Source organism: Pelobates fuscus, chromosome 2 (genome assembly GCF_036172605.1).
Source record: "Pelobates fuscus isolate aPelFus1 chromosome 2, aPelFus1.pri, whole genome shotgun sequence".
In the NCBI taxonomy this organism is placed as follows: Eukaryota; Metazoa; Chordata; class Amphibia; order Anura; family Pelobatidae; genus Pelobates; species Pelobates fuscus.
In genome coordinates, this window is record NC_086318.1 from 444,897,318 (window position 1) to 444,914,077 (window position 16,760).

General features: G+C 37.8%; 1 protein-coding gene across 2 annotated transcripts in view; it reads left to right on the top strand.

Moving 5' to 3' along the window:
• Positions 1 to 16,332, top strand: part of VEGFA (vascular endothelial growth factor A) — a 62,641-nt gene extending 46,309 nt beyond the window's left edge. The window contains exons 6-7 of one of the 2 annotated variants that reach the window (XM_063444143.1): positions 4,364 to 4,519; positions 15,464 to 16,332. In XM_063444143.1, the coding sequence (XP_063300213.1) occupies positions 4,364 to 4,481 (118 nt within the window). In that variant the 3' untranslated portion in view covers positions 4,482 to 4,519; positions 15,464 to 16,332. The remainder of the gene's footprint in view (positions 1 to 4,363; positions 4,520 to 15,463) is intronic. The other variant, XM_063444142.1, reaches the window with a different exon arrangement.
• Positions 16,333 to 16,760: the final 428 nt, after the last annotated feature.

The window sequence follows — 16,760 nt, forward strand, 5'->3', positions numbered from 1 at the left end:
CAACTCTTGATCCTGAGGGACGTCATGTCTGGACACCATCAGCATCAAACAGGACTGCGCAGTAACAACATCACGTGACACTAAACATGTCAAAACATAAAAGTAGATCCCTTTGGAAGCGTGGCTCAGCTGATGTCCAGTATATATATATATAGCGAGAGTGAAATCAGAGGGTGCGGGTAATTATACAAGGATGGGCCTTGGCTGCGTCTAACTATCTGCCAGCAATACTCATGGGGGGAAGGCGGGGGGTTAATACCAAATTAACTAAAAGCATGTTTGAAAGTCTCAGCATTTGATAATTTGTTGGTATTCTTTTAAATCCGCTATTCTGCTCCAGCCGTTTGGTTCCAGTCGCCGTCTGCCATATTACTTTCAGTGTCGGCAATGCCTGTGACTAAACGCCAGTACCCACCCTTGTTTACAGACTCATAAAGAACATAATTCAGTGTTGCATAACAGAGTGATATCCCGCGAGTGATAAATGGCCAGATATGAGCTCAGTTTGCAGCAGCATGCTCTGGATGTGTTTTTTCATGTTTTAAGCACAAATGAGTTACAAAACCTGTTTTTGTTCTCGTGCCAGATCCTTGGTGATATTTTAAACAAAGTCCACTCGAGAAGTTTGACAAACGGTGTCCTGAAAAAGTGGCCACTGGTCGGACATTCAGTGGTTGATGAATTGTATTCAATGCGTGTTGTATGCTGGACATTTTCCATTTCAGCTCAGTGGCTGCTTCCTGTGACTTAGGGAGATATCCTCTGAGATGTATAGGTTTGTTTTCTGTGGAATAATCTATTTCACTGAAATAAATGTGAGCTAATTACTTTATGTCCTATTATTTGGCTCTCCGGGAGTTAATGGAACGGTAGCATTATAAGAGGCTTTAATCCTAATAACTGTGTCATATCTAGCGATGCGTGGGATAATGAGCGTCTCAGACTCGAACTGGCTGCTTCATAACAGCGTCTTGTGACTTTTCAGTCCACAGATTCATGGAAAATGCGGATTATGTGAACATTTTAAGGCCTCAAAAAGCCAGTTTAAAAACCCCTGTCATGTACAGGCTTTCAGTATCTCCTGGTATGACCTGGACAGACCAGTCTGCGGCACAGTTAGAAACATAGAATGTGACGGCAGATAAGAACCATTCGGCCCATCTAGTCTGCCCAATTTTCTAAATACTTTCATTAGTCCCTAGCCTTATCTTATAGTTAGGATAGCCTTATGCCTATCCCACGCATGCTTAAACTCCTTTACTGTGTTAACCTCTAACACTTCAGCTGGAAGGCTATTCCATGCATCCACTACCTTCACTGTGTTAACTTCAACCACTCCAGCTGGATATTTTGTTATATAACATTTTGTATTTATTGAGGTTTGTTTACAAAGTAATCCATGTTTCGATAATGGAGCATCAAACATACAAAGATGTAAAATATTCTCCGTGTTCAACATTGCAGACATTCAAATATTTTCAAATGAACGCTACACATTCTTTTTAATGATGTTAAACAACATTCAATAACAAACAAAATAATCTTTAAATCTGCTACATGAAGTGAAGTAGAAATCATTCCTCAACTTTGCTAATGTAGTTTCTAATGGTAAAAGTTTGTGCTCCACATGTAGAAACCTAGAAAATACTTTCAGTTGAGTTTTGCTCTAAGCAATATATAGCAAAATAAAACACATTTTAACTCCGGCAACTCAATAGGACTGACCAAAAAAACAATTATCCCCACATCTACAGATGGTGCCAGGAAGAGTTCTTCGGAAATGAAAGGTACTGGCCAGTCTAAAGAGCCGGTGGCAGACAAAACTGACAGTTAAAGCAACTGTCACCAAAAGTAACGTATTCTTCTTCAGAATAGTCCGCTGTATCTGAATCTTGTTCCGGAGTGCTATAATTTTCATAAAAATACACACAGACTATTGTTCCTTATGCTTAGCAGGGAAGCCGACAAAACTTGACAATGGACGGAGCTTAAACAAACTTGTTTCAGTTGCCAATCATATTTACTAAACAATGCATCATTAAACGGGAACCCACACATATGGGGAGAGTTGATTAAAACAGCTATATGGATATGGAGATCTGGCTGAAGGAAGCGCTGCGGAATTTGTTGGCGCTATATAAATAATAATAATAATAATAATTATAATTATAAATAAAGGCAAGTGGCAAAGGAGGGAGTATAACCAAGAAAAGGGGGGGGGGGGGAGTGGTATAAAAGAAAATACACAACATAGCTGCTTTTAAACTCACATTGTTTTCCAATGAGAATTTTATTAAATTAAAAAACAGGAGAACTGAGTGGCAGGCGATCTTGAATTTTCTGCTAACAGTGGACATTCTGACAGCCAGGAATGTATAAAATATTCATTTTAAATAGTGATCAATGAAGAACGTCCTGCCAGCTGTTACCAGAATGCTCTAGTGGATCACCGCAGCTGGAGTTACACAAGGGTTAAAATGTTTGTTTTAAGTGGCCAGAAGGAGTTTGAAAAGATGACATAAATGGTATGCATGTTAAATAAGAAAAAACAGCAACATTACAATCTTGTGTTTTATGTTTTACAATCTTGTGTTTTATGTTTGTAATCAACAAGTCTATAAGACCGTGAGTATAGCTGGAATTTTGTAAATCCAATTAAAGACTTAATTACAGACACAGGAATGATTTAACACATACGTGAGTCAATCACTACTGTGACAAATTAAGAATCACTTCATTACATTTTATTTTAAACCTCAAAAATATAAGATCTATTTTAAAAAAAGACCGTCAGTTTCATTTATTCAACGTGACAAACCGTTCTAACGTAATAGAGGGGAGGATTTCAGAAATCAAAAAGACTTAGAACATTTCCAGATCCCAGTCACAGGATATATCTGCTTAAAATATAAAGCTTAGAACGGTCTAAGACAAAAATTAATAAAATATTAGATACAAATATAAAAAAGTACATATTTTTTGAGGAAAAGCTGCTGTGCTTAAAACTTTGAAACATCTGAAAATTACATAAAAACTTAAATGATTCAAAACATTTTGTAGTCATTTCAGTTAGCACAGGATGAAAGCGGACCTTTACAAAAAAATAAAAAAAAAGGAATCAATACATTCATAATAATTCTGGACAGAAAGTCTAAGATCCAGATGAAATTATCTCAAACCTTGAATTGCTGAGACTGTGGCAGCAAGAGAGGGCTCTCTGAATGATGGGGTGTAGTGGGCTTCTCCAAAGCTGGTGATGGATCACTGTGCTGCATTGTCTTCTTAAAGTATAAACGGTCCTTTTTCAGGTTGGGTTATGAGCGGAGCAGATTTGTTTTTCAAATGTTGACTCTAATTATTATCAGCATTTATTTAGGGCCAAGTTATTCTGAAGCTCAATATGAAGGGCAGCATGGGGCAGAAGAGCCAACGACAGGGTGGGACATTAGCAGAACTGGAAGGGGAGAGTGACGTGGGGAATGGATCTTCTCATGAAGTTGAGAAATTAATGACAGTGCAATACTCAGGGCTCTAATGACTCAGGGTCCAGTAATGTTCCCAGTACAGTAAGATTAGGGTTACCCGGGGAATCAGTAAGCCCACTGGTGGCACCTAGAAAGCCCACTGGTGGCACAGGTGGCACCTAGAGGGGGCAGCAATAAAACACCTTACATAAAATGAGCTTTCACAGGAATATTTGCCCTAAATATAGAGCAAAATGCAGCTGCTGTACATAGCATGGCTACGGTCGACTATCAGTCCTGTACCAGAAACCACCTTAGGGGCGCCCGTTGATGGTACTGGCTCATGGTTAGGTGTAGACTTGATACAAGAGGAGCACACTCTAAATATTCTCCCTCCTTTTTGGGCACAGAGCACAAAACATATAATAGGAAAGTGAATGTTGAATGAAAGATTTTTTTTCTTTGAGCTCACCACAGGCTCATAACAGCTCATCATGGAAGGGGACAGGATGTGATATTATGTAACATCCTCCCATCATGTGTGAGGGCAATAGACACCTGTCTCTTACAGGAACAAGGAATACTCACTCCCCTAGACAATGCACTCTGTGCAATAAAACACTGCTTTCTGGAATTATGTAGGTAAAAATGGACAGGTTCCATAACATTTACATATATTTAACTTTCTTTAAATTATTATTTCTCTATAACAGTTAAAGTGTTACTGTTGCTTGAATCATGAAATTACCATTTCTTGTTGAGGATTACCAACTTTCCCATATTGGTGGCCCTACACTGTGATTCCAATAATAGTCCAGCATTATAACCAGTGCAGATTGTGATACGTTTCATTGTTAATGCTGGCTGTGTGCACTAACCTAGCCATTCTGTCCTTGCAGTACAGGGGTACAATGCGTGGTCACTTGTACCAGAAGGAGCAGAGGAAGATCCCATCGAAAAAAGACAAAAGCATTAGAAGAAAATGTCTTTAGTAACATCCGTTACCTGCGTCTGTGACAAGGTGACCACACGACAATACAGCTGTATGTACTGAGGTGGGTGACAGCGAAGGGCATGCACATTCACTGAAAGGTCTCAGAGACAGTGCAGTGATAAGACAGACAACAGGAGGTCTCAGAGACAGTGCAGTGATAAGATAGACAACAGGAGGTCTCGCAGACAGTGCAGTGATAAGACAGACAACAGGAGGTCTCGCAGACAGTGCAGTGATAAGACAGACAACAGGAGGTCTCGCAGACAGTGCAGTGATAAGACAGACAACAGGAGGTCTCGCAGACAGTGCAGTGATAAGACAGACAACAGGAGGTCTCGCAGACAGTGCAGTGATAAGAATACACAGGAGAAATTGACAAGATAGAGGAGGGGCTATACTGGTGGGGTTATTATGCATGGGTTATTGAGGATGTGGTTATTCGAGGAGATAGCTAAAGCATTTGGTTCCATGGTGGAATGAATGCAGAGAGGGCACTGGTGCATGAAATTAGTTTGGTCCCCCTTTAGTGCAAGAGTGGCCAAAAGGTAGATCCCCATCTGCCGTATGACACCCACAATGCTATGCCAGTTGGGAAGAGACAGAGTTAATGGCCAAAAGGGTGATAGACAGAAAAAGATAATGGCCAATCGGATAATAGATAAACAGAGTTAATGGCCAATAGGGTGATAGACAGGCAGCATTAATGGCCAATAGGGTGATAGACAGACAGCATTAATGGACAACAGGGTGATAGACAGACAGCATTAATGGACAATAGGGTGATAGACAGACAGAGATGATGGCCAGTAGGGTGTCTGGTTATTATTGGTGTGATTATTATGGAGGAGTTATTGTGGGTGTGGTTATTAATGGTGTGATTATTATGGAGGAGTTATTGTGGGTGTGGTTATTAATGGTGTGGTTATTATGGAGGAGTTATTATGGGTGTGGTTATTATTGGTGTGATTATTATGGAGGAGTTATTGTGGGTGTGGTTATTAATGGTGTGATATTATGGAGGAGTTATTATGGGTGTGGTTATTATTGGTGTGATTATTATGGAGGAGTTATTATGGGTGTGGTTATTATTGGTGTGATTATTATGGAGGAGTTATTGTGGGTGTGGTTATTAATGGTGTGGTTATTATGGAGGAGTTATTATGGGTGTGGTTATTATTGGTGTGATTATTATGGAGGAGTTATTGTGGGTGTGGTTATTACTGGAGTGATTATTATGGAGGAGTTATTGTGGGTGTGGTTATTAATGGTGTGGTTATTATGGAGGAGTTATTATGGGTGTGGTTATTATTGGTGTGATTATTATGGAGGAGTTATTGTGGGTGTGGTTATTACTGGTGTGGTTAATATGGAGGAGTTATTATGGGTGTGGTTATTATTGGTGTGATTATTATGGAGGAGTTATTATGGGTGTGGTTATTACTGGTGTGGTTATTACTGGAGTGATTATTATGGAGGAGTTATTATGGGTGTGGTTATTATTGGTGTGATTATTATGGAGGAGTTATTGTGGGTGTGGTTATTACTGGTGTGGTTAATATGGAGGAGTTATTATGGGTGTGGTTATTATTGGTGTGATTATTATGGAGGAGTTATTGTGGGTGTGGTTATTAATGGTGTGGTTATTATGGAGGAGTTATTATGGGTGTGGTTATTATTGGTGTGATTATTATGGAGGAGTTATTGTGGGTGTGGTTATTACTGGAGTGATTATTATGGAGGAGTTATTGTGGGTGTGGTTATTAATGGTGTGGTTATTATGGAGGAGTTATTATGGGTGTGGTTATTATTGGTGTGATTATTATGGAGGAGTTATTGTGGGTGTGGTTATTACTGGTGTGGTTAATATGGAGGAGTTATTATGGGTGTGGTTATTATTGGTGTGATTATTATGGAGGAGTTATTATGGGTGTGGTTATTACTGGTGTGGTTATTACTGGAGTGATTATTATGGAGGAGTTATTATGGGTGTGGTTATTATTGGTGTGATTATTATGGAGGAGTTATTGTGGGTGTGGTTATTACTGGTGTGGTTAATATGGAGGAGTTATTATGGGTGTGGTTATTATTGGTGTGATTATTATGGAGGAGTTATTATGGGTGTGGTTATTACTGGTGTGGTTATTACTGGAGTGATTATTATGGAGGAGTTATTATGGGTGTGGTTATTATTGGTGTGATTATTATGGAGGAGTTATTGTGGGTGTGGTTATTAATGGTGTGATTATTATGGAGGAGTTATTGTGGGTGTGGTTATTACTGGAGTGATTATTATGGAGGAGTTATTGTGGGTGTGGTTATTATTGGTGTGATTATTATGGAGGAGTTATTATGGGTGTGGTTATTACTGGATTGATTATTATGGAGGAGTTATTGTGGGTGTGGTTATTACTGTTGTGATTATTATGGAGGAGTTATTATGGGTGTGGTTATTACTGGTGTGATTATTATGGAGGAGTTATTATGGGTGTGGTTATTATTGGTGTGATTATTATGGAGGAGTTATTATGGGTGTGGTTATTACTGGTGTGATTATTATGGAGGAGTTATTATGGGTGTGGTTATTACTGGTGTGATTATTATGGAGGAGTTATTGTGGGTGTGGTTATTATTGGTGTGATTATTATGGAGGAGTTATTATGGGTGTGGTTATTACTGGTGTGGTTAATATGGAGGAGTTATTATGGGTGTGGTTATTACTGGTGTGGTTAATATGGAGGAGTTATTATGGGTGTGGTTATTATTGGTGTGATTATTATGGAGGAGTTATTATGGGTATGGTTATTACTGGAGTGATTATTATGGAGGAGTTATTATGGGTGTGGTTATTATTGGTGTGATTATTATGGAGGAGTTATTGTGGGTGTGGTTATTAATGGTGTGATTATTATGGAGGAGTTATTGGGGGTGTGGTTATTATTGGTGTGATTATTATGGAGGAGTTATTATGGGTGTGGTTATTACTGGAGTGATTATTATGGAGGAGTTATTATGGGTGTGGTTATTATTGGTGTGATTATTATGGAGGAGTTATTGTGGGTGTGGTTATTAATGGAGTGATTATTATGGAGGAGTTATTGGGGGTGTGGTTATTATTGGTGTGATTATTATGGAGGAGTTATTATGGGTGTGGTTATTATTTGTGTGATTATTATGGAGGAGTTATTATGGGTGTGGTTATTACTGGTGTGATTATTATGGAGGAGTTATTATGGGTGTGGTTATTACTGGTGTGATTATTATGGAGGAGTTATTATGGGTGTGGTTATTATTGGTGTGATTATTATGGAGGAGTTATTATGGGTGTGGTTATTACTGGTGTGATTATTATGGAGGAGTTATTGTGGGTGTGGTTATTATTGGTGTGATTATTATGGAGGAGTTATTATGGGCGTGGTTATTACTGGAGTGATTATTATGGAGGAGTTATTGTGGGTGTGGTTATTATTGGTGTGATTATTATGGAGGAGTTATTGTGGGTGTGGTTATTAATGGTGTGATTATTATGGAGGAGTTATTATGGGTGTGGTTATTATTGGTGTGATTATTATGGAGGAGTTATTGTGGGTGTGGTTATTACTGGAGTGATTATTATGGAGGAGTTATTGTGGGTGTGGTTATTATTGGTGTGATTATTATGGAGGAGTTATTATGGGTGTGGTTATTATTTGTGTGATTATTATGGAGGAGTTATTATGGGTGTGGTTATTACTGGTGTGATTATTATGGAGGAGTTATTATGGGTGTGGTTATTACTGGTGTGATTATTATGGAGGAGTTATTATGGGTGTAGTTATTATTGGTGTGATTATTATGGAGGAGTTATTATGGGTGTGGTTATTACTGGTGTGATTATTATGGAGGAGTTATTGTGGGTGTGGTTATTATTGGTGTGATTATTATGGAGGAGTTATTATGGGCGTGGTTATTACTGGAGTGATTATTATGGAGGAGTTATTGTGGGTGTGGTTATTATTGGTGTGATTATTATGGAGGAGTTATTATGGGTGTGGTTATTATTGGTGTGATTATTATGGAGGAGTTATTGTGGGTGTGGTTATTATTGGTGTGATTATTATGGAGGAGTTATTGTGGGTGTGGTTATTAATGGTGTGATTATTATGGAGGAGTTATTATGGGTGTGGTTATTATTGGTGTGATTATTATGGAGGAGTTATTGTGGGTGTGGTTATTACTGGAGTGATTATTATGGAGGAGTTATTGTGGGTGTGGTTATTATTGGTGTGATTATTATGGAGGAGTTATTATGGGTGTGGTTATTATTTGTGTGATTATTATGGAGGAGTTATTATGGGTGTGGTTATTACTGGTGTGATTATTATGGAGGAGTTATTATGGGTGTGGTTATTACTGGTGTGATTATTATGGAGGAGTTATTATGGGTGTAGTTATTATTGGTGTGATTGTTATGGAGGAGTTATTATGGGTGTGGTTATTACTGGTGTGATTATTATGGAGGAGTTATTGTGGGTGTGGTTATTATTGGTGTGATTATTATGGAGGAGTTATTATGGGCGTGGTTATTACTGGAGTGATTATTATGGAGGAGTTATTGTGGGTGTGGTTATTATTGGTGTGATTATTATGGAGGAGTTATTATGGGTGTGGTTATTATTGGTGTGATTATTATGGAGGAGTTATTATGGGTGTGGTTATTACTGGAGTGATTATTATGGAGGAGTTATTATGGGTGTGGTTATTACTGGTGTGATTATTATGGAGGAGTTATTATGGGTGTGATTATTACTGGTGTGATTATTATGGAGGAGTTATTATGGGTGTGGTTATTATTGGAGTGATTATTATGGAGGAGTTATTATGGGTGTGGTTATTAATGGTGTGATTATTATGGAGGAGTTATTATGGGTGTGGTTATTACTGGTGTGTTTATTATGGAGGAGTTATTGTGGGTGTGGTTATTACTGGTGTGATTATTATGGAGGAGTTATTATGGGTGTGGTTATTACTGGAGTGATTATTATGGAGGAGTTATTATGGGTGTGGTTATTATTGGTGTGATTATTATGGAGGAGTTATTGTGGGTGTGGTTATTAATGGAGTGATTATTATGGAGGAGTTATTGGGGGTGTGGTTATTATTGGTGTGATTATTATGGAGGAGTTATTATGGGTGTGGTTATTATTTGTGTGATTATTATGGAGGAGTTATTATGGGTGTGGTTATTACTGGTGTGATTATTATGGAGGAGTTATTATGGGTGTGGTTATTACTGGTGTGATTATTATGGAGGAGTTATTATGGGTGTGGTTATTACTGGTGTGTTTATTATGGAGGAGTTATTGTGGGTGTGGTTATTACTGGTGTGATTATTATGGAGGAGTTATTATGGGTGTGGTTATTACTGGAGTGATTATTATGGAGGAGTTATTATGGGTGTGGTTATTATTGGTGTGATTATTATGGAGGAGTTATTGTGGGTGTGGTTATTAATGGAGTGATTATTATGGAGGAGTTATTGGGGGTGTGGTTATTATTGGTGTGATTATTATGGAGGAGTTATTATGGGTGTGGTTATTATTTGTGTGATTATTATGGAGGAGTTATTATGGGTGTGGTTATTACTGGTGTGATTATTATGGAGGAGTTATTATGGGTGTGGTTATTACTGGTGTGATTATTATGGAGGAGTTATTATGGGTGTGGTTATTATTGGTGTGATTATTATGGAGGAGTTATTATGGGTGTGGTTATTACTGGTGTGATTATTATGGAGGAGTTATTGTGGGTGTGGTTATTATTGGTGTGATTATTATGGAGGAGTTATTATGGGCGTGGTTATTACTGGAGTGATTATTATGGAGGAGTTATTGTGGGTGTGGTTATTATTGGTGTGATTATTATGGAGGAGTTATTGTGGGTGTGGTTATTAATGGTGTGATTATTATGGAGGAGTTATTATGGGTGTGGTTATTATTGGTGTGATTATTATGGAGGAGTTATTGTGGGTGTGGTTATTACTGGAGTGATTATTATGGAGGAGTTATTGTGGGTGTGGTTATTATTGGTGTGATTATTATGGAGGAGTTATTATGGGTGTGGTTATTATTTGTGTGATTATTATGGAGGAGTTATTATGGGTGTGGTTATTACTGGTGTGATTATTATGGAGGAGTTATTATGGGTGTGGTTATTACTGGTGTGATTATTATGGAGGAGTTATTATGGGTGTAGTTATTATTGGTGTGATTATTATGGAGGAGTTATTATGGGTGTGGTTATTACTGGTGTGATTATTATGGAGGAGTTATTGTGGGTGTGGTTATTATTGGTGTGATTATTATGGAGGAGTTATTATGGGCGTGGTTATTACTGGAGTGATTATTATGGAGGAGTTATTGTGGGTGTGGTTATTATTGGTGTGATTATTATGGAGGAGTTATTATGGGTGTGGTTATTATTGGTGTGATTATTATGGAGGAGTTATTATGGGTGTGGTTATTACTGGAGTGATTATTATGGAGGAGTTATTATGGGTGTGGTTATTACTGGTGTGATTATTATGGAGGAGTTATTATGGGTGTGATTATTACTGGTGTGATTATTATGGAGGAGTTATTATGGGTGTGGTTATTACTGGTGTGATTATTATGGAGGAGTTATTATGGGTGTGATTATTACTGGTGTGATTATTATGGAGGAGTTATTATGGGTGTGGTTATTATTGGTGTGATTATTATGGAGGAGTTATTATGGGTGTGGTTATTAATGATGTGATATTATGGAGGAGTTATTATGGGTGTGGTTATTACTGGTGTGATTATTATGGAGGAGTTATTATGGGTGTGGTTATTACTGGTGTGATTATTATGGAGGAGTTATTATGGGTGTGGTTATTATTGGTGTGATTATTATGGAGGACTTATTATGGGTGTGGTTATTACTGGTGTGATTATTATGGGTGTGGTTATTACTGGTGTGATTATTATGGTGGAGTTATTATTGGTGTGATTATTATGGAGGAGTTATTATGGGTGTGGTTATTATTGGTGTGATTATTATGGAGGAGTTATTATGGGTGCCTTATTATTGGTGTGATTATTATGGAGGAGTTATTATGGGTGTGGTTATTACTGGAGTGATTATTATGGAGGAGTTATTATGGGTGTGGTTATTATTGGTGTGATTATTATGGAGGAGTTATTATGGGTGTGATTATTATGGATGAGTTATTATGGGTGTGGTTATTATTGGTGTGATTATTATGGAGGAGTTATTATGGGTGTGGTTATTACTGGTGTGATTATTATGGAGGAGTTATTATGGGTGTGGTTATTACTGGTGTGATTATTATGGAGGAGTTATTATGGGTGTGGTTATTAATGGTGTGATTATTATGGAGGAGTAATTATGGGTGTGGTTATTACTGGTGTGATTATTGTGGAGGAGTTATTATGGGTGTAGTTATTACTGGTGTAATTATTATGGAGGAGTTATTATTATGGGTGTGGTTATTATTGGTGTGATTATTATGGAGGAGTTATTATGGGCGTGGTTATTACTGGTGTGATTATTACTGGTGTGATTATTATGGAGGAGTTATTATTTATGTGATTATTATGGAGGAGTTATTATGGGTGTGGTTATTAATGGTGTGGTTATTATGGAGGAGTAATTATGGGTGTGGTTATTACTGGTGTGATTATTATGGAGGAGTTATTATGGGTCTGGTTATTAATAGTGTGATTATTATGGAGGAGTTATTATGGGTCTGGTTATTAATAGTGTGGTTATTATGGAGGAGTTATTATGGGTGTGGTTATTAATAGTGTGATTATTATGGAGGAGTTATTATGGGTCTGGTTATTAATAGTGTGGTTATTATGGAGGAGTTATTATGGGTGTGGTTATTACTGGTGTGGTTATTATGGAGGAGTTATTATGGGTGTAGTTATTACTGGTGTGGTTATTATGGAGGAGTTATTATGGGTGTGGTTATTACTGGTGTGATTATTATGGAGGAGTTATTATGGGTGTAGTTATTACTGGTGTGGTTATTATGGAGGAGTTATTATGGGTGTAGTTATTACTGGTGTGGTTATTATGGAGGAGTTATTATGGGTGTAGTTATTACTGGTGTGGTTATTATGGAGGAGTTATTATGGGTGTGGTTATTACTGGTGTGATTATTATGGAGGAGTTATTATGGGTGTGGTTATTATTGGTGTGATTATTATGGAGGAGTTATTATGGGTGTGGTTATTATTGGTGTGATTATTATGGAGGAGTTATTATGGGTGTGGTTATTATTGGTGTGATTATTATGGAGGAGTTATTATGGGTGTGGTTATTATTGGTGTGATTATTATGGAGGAGTTATTATGGGTGTGGTTATTATTGGTGTGATTATTATGGAGGAGTTATTATGGGTGTGGTTATTATTGGTGTGATTATTATGGAGGAGTTATTATGGGTGTGGTTATTATTGGTGTGATTATTATGGAGGAGTTATTATGGGTGTGGTTATTATTGGTGTGATTATTATGGAGGAGTTATTATGGGTGTGATTATTATGGAGGAGTTATTATGGGTGTGGTTATTATGGAGGAGTTATGGGTGTCGTTATTAATGGTGTGGTTATTATTGGTGTGATTATTATGGAGGAGTTATTATGGGTGTGGTTATTACTGGTGTGATATTATGGAGGAGTTATTATTGGTGTGATTATTATGGAGGAGTTATTATGGGTGTGGTTATTACTGGAGTGATTATTATGGAGGAGTTATTATGGGTGTGGTTATTATGGAGGAGTTATTATGGGTGTGGTTATTATTGGTGTGATTATTATGGAGGAGTTATTATGGGTGTGATTATTATGAAGGAGTTATTATTATGGGTGTGGTTATTATTGGTGTGATTATTATGGAGGAGTTATTATGGGTGTGGTTATTACTGGAGTGATTATTATGGAGGAGTTATTATGGGTGTGGTTATTATTGGTGTGATTATTATGGAAGAGTTATTATGGGTGTGGTTATTATTGGTGTGATTATTATGGAGGAGTTATTATGGGTGTGGTTATTATTGGTGTGATTATTATGGAGGAGTTATTATGGGTGTGATTATTATGGAGGAGTTATTATGGGTGTGGTTATTATTGGTGTGATTATTATGGAGGAGTTATTATGGGTGTGGTTATTACTGGAGTGATTATTATGGAGGAGTTATTGTGGGTGTGGTTATTAATGGTGTGGTTATTATGGAGGAGTTATTATGGGTGTGGTTATTATTGGTGTGATTATTATGGAGGAGTTATTGTGGGTGTGGTTATTACTGGTGTGGTTAATATGGAGGAGTTATTATGGGTGTGGTTATTATTGGTGTGATTATTATGGAGGAGTTATTATGGGTGTGGTTATTACTGGTGTGGTTATTACTGGAGTGATTATTATGGAGGAGTTATTATGGGTGTGGTTATTATTGGTGTGATTATTATGGAGGAGTTATTGTGGGTGTGGTTATTACTGGTGTGGTTAATATGGAGGAGTTATTATGGGTGTGGTTATTATTGGTGTGATTATTATGGAGGAGTTATTATGGGTGTGGTTATTACTGGTGTGGTTATTACTGGAGTGATTATTATGAAGGAGTTATTATGGGTGTGGTTATTATTGGTGTGATTATTATGGAGGAGTTATTGTGGGTGTGGTTATTAATGGTGTGATTATTATGGAGGAGTTATTGTGGGTGTGGTTATTACTGGAGTGATTATTATGGAGGAGTTATTGTGGGTGTGGTTATTATTGGTGTGATTATTATGGAGGAGTTATTATGGGTGTGGTTATTACTGGATTGATTATTATGGAGGAGTTATTGTGGGTGTGGTTATTACTGTTGTGATTATTATGGAGGAGTTATTATGGGTGTGGTTATTACTGGTGTGATTATTATGGAGGAGTTATTATGGGTGTGGTTATTATTGGTGTGATTATTATGGAGGAGTTATTATGGGTGTGGTTATTACTGGTGTGATTATTATGGAGGAGTTATTATGGGTGTGGTTATTACTGGTGTGATTATTATGGAGGAGTTATTGTGGGTGTGGTTATTATTGGTGTGATTATTATGGAGGAGTTATTATGGGTGTGGTTATTACTGGTGTGGTTAATATGGAGGAGTTATTATGGGTGTGGTTATTACTGGTGTGGTTAATATGGAGGAGTTATTATGGGTGTGGTTATTATTGGTGTGATTATTATGGAGGAGTTATTATGGGTATGGTTATTACTGGAGTGATTATTATGGAGGAGTTATTATGGGTGTGGTTATTATTGGTGTGATTATTATGGAGGAGTTATTGTGGGTGTGGTTATTAATGGTGTGATTATTATGGAGTAGTTATTGGGGGTGTGGTTATTATTGGTGTGATTATTATGGAGGAGTTATTGTGGGTGTGGTTATTAATGGAGTGATTATTATGGAGGAGTTATTGGGGGTGTGGTTATTATTGGTGTGATTATTATGGAGGAGTTATTATGGGTGTGGTTATTATTTGTGTGATTATTATGGAGGAGTTATTATGGGTGTAGTTATTACTGGTCTGATTATTATGGAGGAGTTATTGGGGGTGTGGTTATTATTGGTGTGATTATTATGGAGGAGTTATTATGGGTGTGGTTATTATGGAGTGATTATTATGGAGGAGTTATTGTGGGTGTGGTTATTATGGAGTGATTATTATGGAGGAGTTATTATGGGTGTGGTTATTATGGAGTGATTATTATGGAGGAGTTATTATGGGTGTGGTTATTATGGAGGAGTTATTATGGGTGTGGTTATTATGGAGTGATTATTATGGAGGAGTTATTGTGGGTGTGGTTATTATTGGTGTGATTATTATGGAGGAGTTATTATGGGTGTGGTTATTATGGAGGAGTTATTATGGGTGTGGTTATTACACGGGTTTCTGAGTCTACAAGTTTTCACCACATTGTCTCTTTCTTTTCAGTAAAGATATTTTGGTCCGATTCCAGAAGAATTCTCTGGAGCAATTCCAGTACATTTAGCTGTTGCTTTTTTCCACCAGCACCCCTTACAGATCCTCCTTAATTCTCGTATTCTCTGCTTGGGCTGTGATTATCTTGCTGCCTGGCACAATATGAAGGGTTAATAACACATGTTCTTCTATTTACAAATAGCCAAAACAATGCCGAGGGCCCCCACTCTCAGAGCTCTGACGTCCAGCCACTGCCTCCCTGCAGCAGCCAATCAGAAGCCGGGATCCGGGCACAGCCAGCCGAGCAGTTTCCAGTGCAGAGGATATGCCGATGGAGCTGAGTCTGCCATTGGTTGGCTAGGGTGGCAGCATTGTCTTGGAATGTATATATCATTGTTCTGCCTTCTCCTCCTTCTCAGGGAATGTTGCCAAACCCAAGGGACATTCTGAATGGGCAGCCTGTTTTGCTCTGCCAGCTTCTCAGGAGATGCACAATGCCACGGGGGAATTCTCCTGCTATCTGTTCATACATTCTCTCTGCTTTCATCAGCCTTCCTGGATGAGCTGGACATGGAGGGCTGACCCAATACTGACATAGCGAGGCCGCTGTTAACCTCTCGTGAGCTGGAGAGGAAGGCAACACGTCGCAGTGACTCCACAGAATATTAGTGAAAACTAAGCAGACCGTGACCAATAATAGCCTCATTTTGAGATCTAAACTTTTGGCTCAACAGTCGTCATGAACTTCTTCTCTCACGATGTAATCAGTACAGCCATAGCGTCATAGTTTTGCCGGGTCTGCGCAAATTTTAATCCTACCCACTTTATACACCAATTGGGTAATCAAAGATTTCTGTATTTTCAGAACTGTGGCATTGTATAAAGTATAGACTTTTTGAGATAATAAAATTGTCAGGCTTGTGAAACACATTGGTCAAATGTCAATGATTTTCTGGTGGAGTGTAACAATCACCAATGGACTGATTTGTTCCCAATGTCATTAAAATAGATTTATTTTTTACAGCTTTCGACTACGCAATCATATGGGAAACCAAAATTGATACATTTGGTGCTGTATCCTTACTGGTATAAGGATTTCAAGTCTCTCTTAAAAAGGGTTTCTAGGCACCATAACAAACGTGCATTTGATTTGAAAGTTCGGTGGTGCGTAGAGGATGCAGCCACTCTCAGCTCGGAGAGAAGCTGTCTGTGAACATCACCCAGATAGAAGACAACAAACTGCCTCAGACTGATCCTCCATGGTATAGCTGCCATCAGTCTATTGAGGACTTCAATTCACCCTGTGATA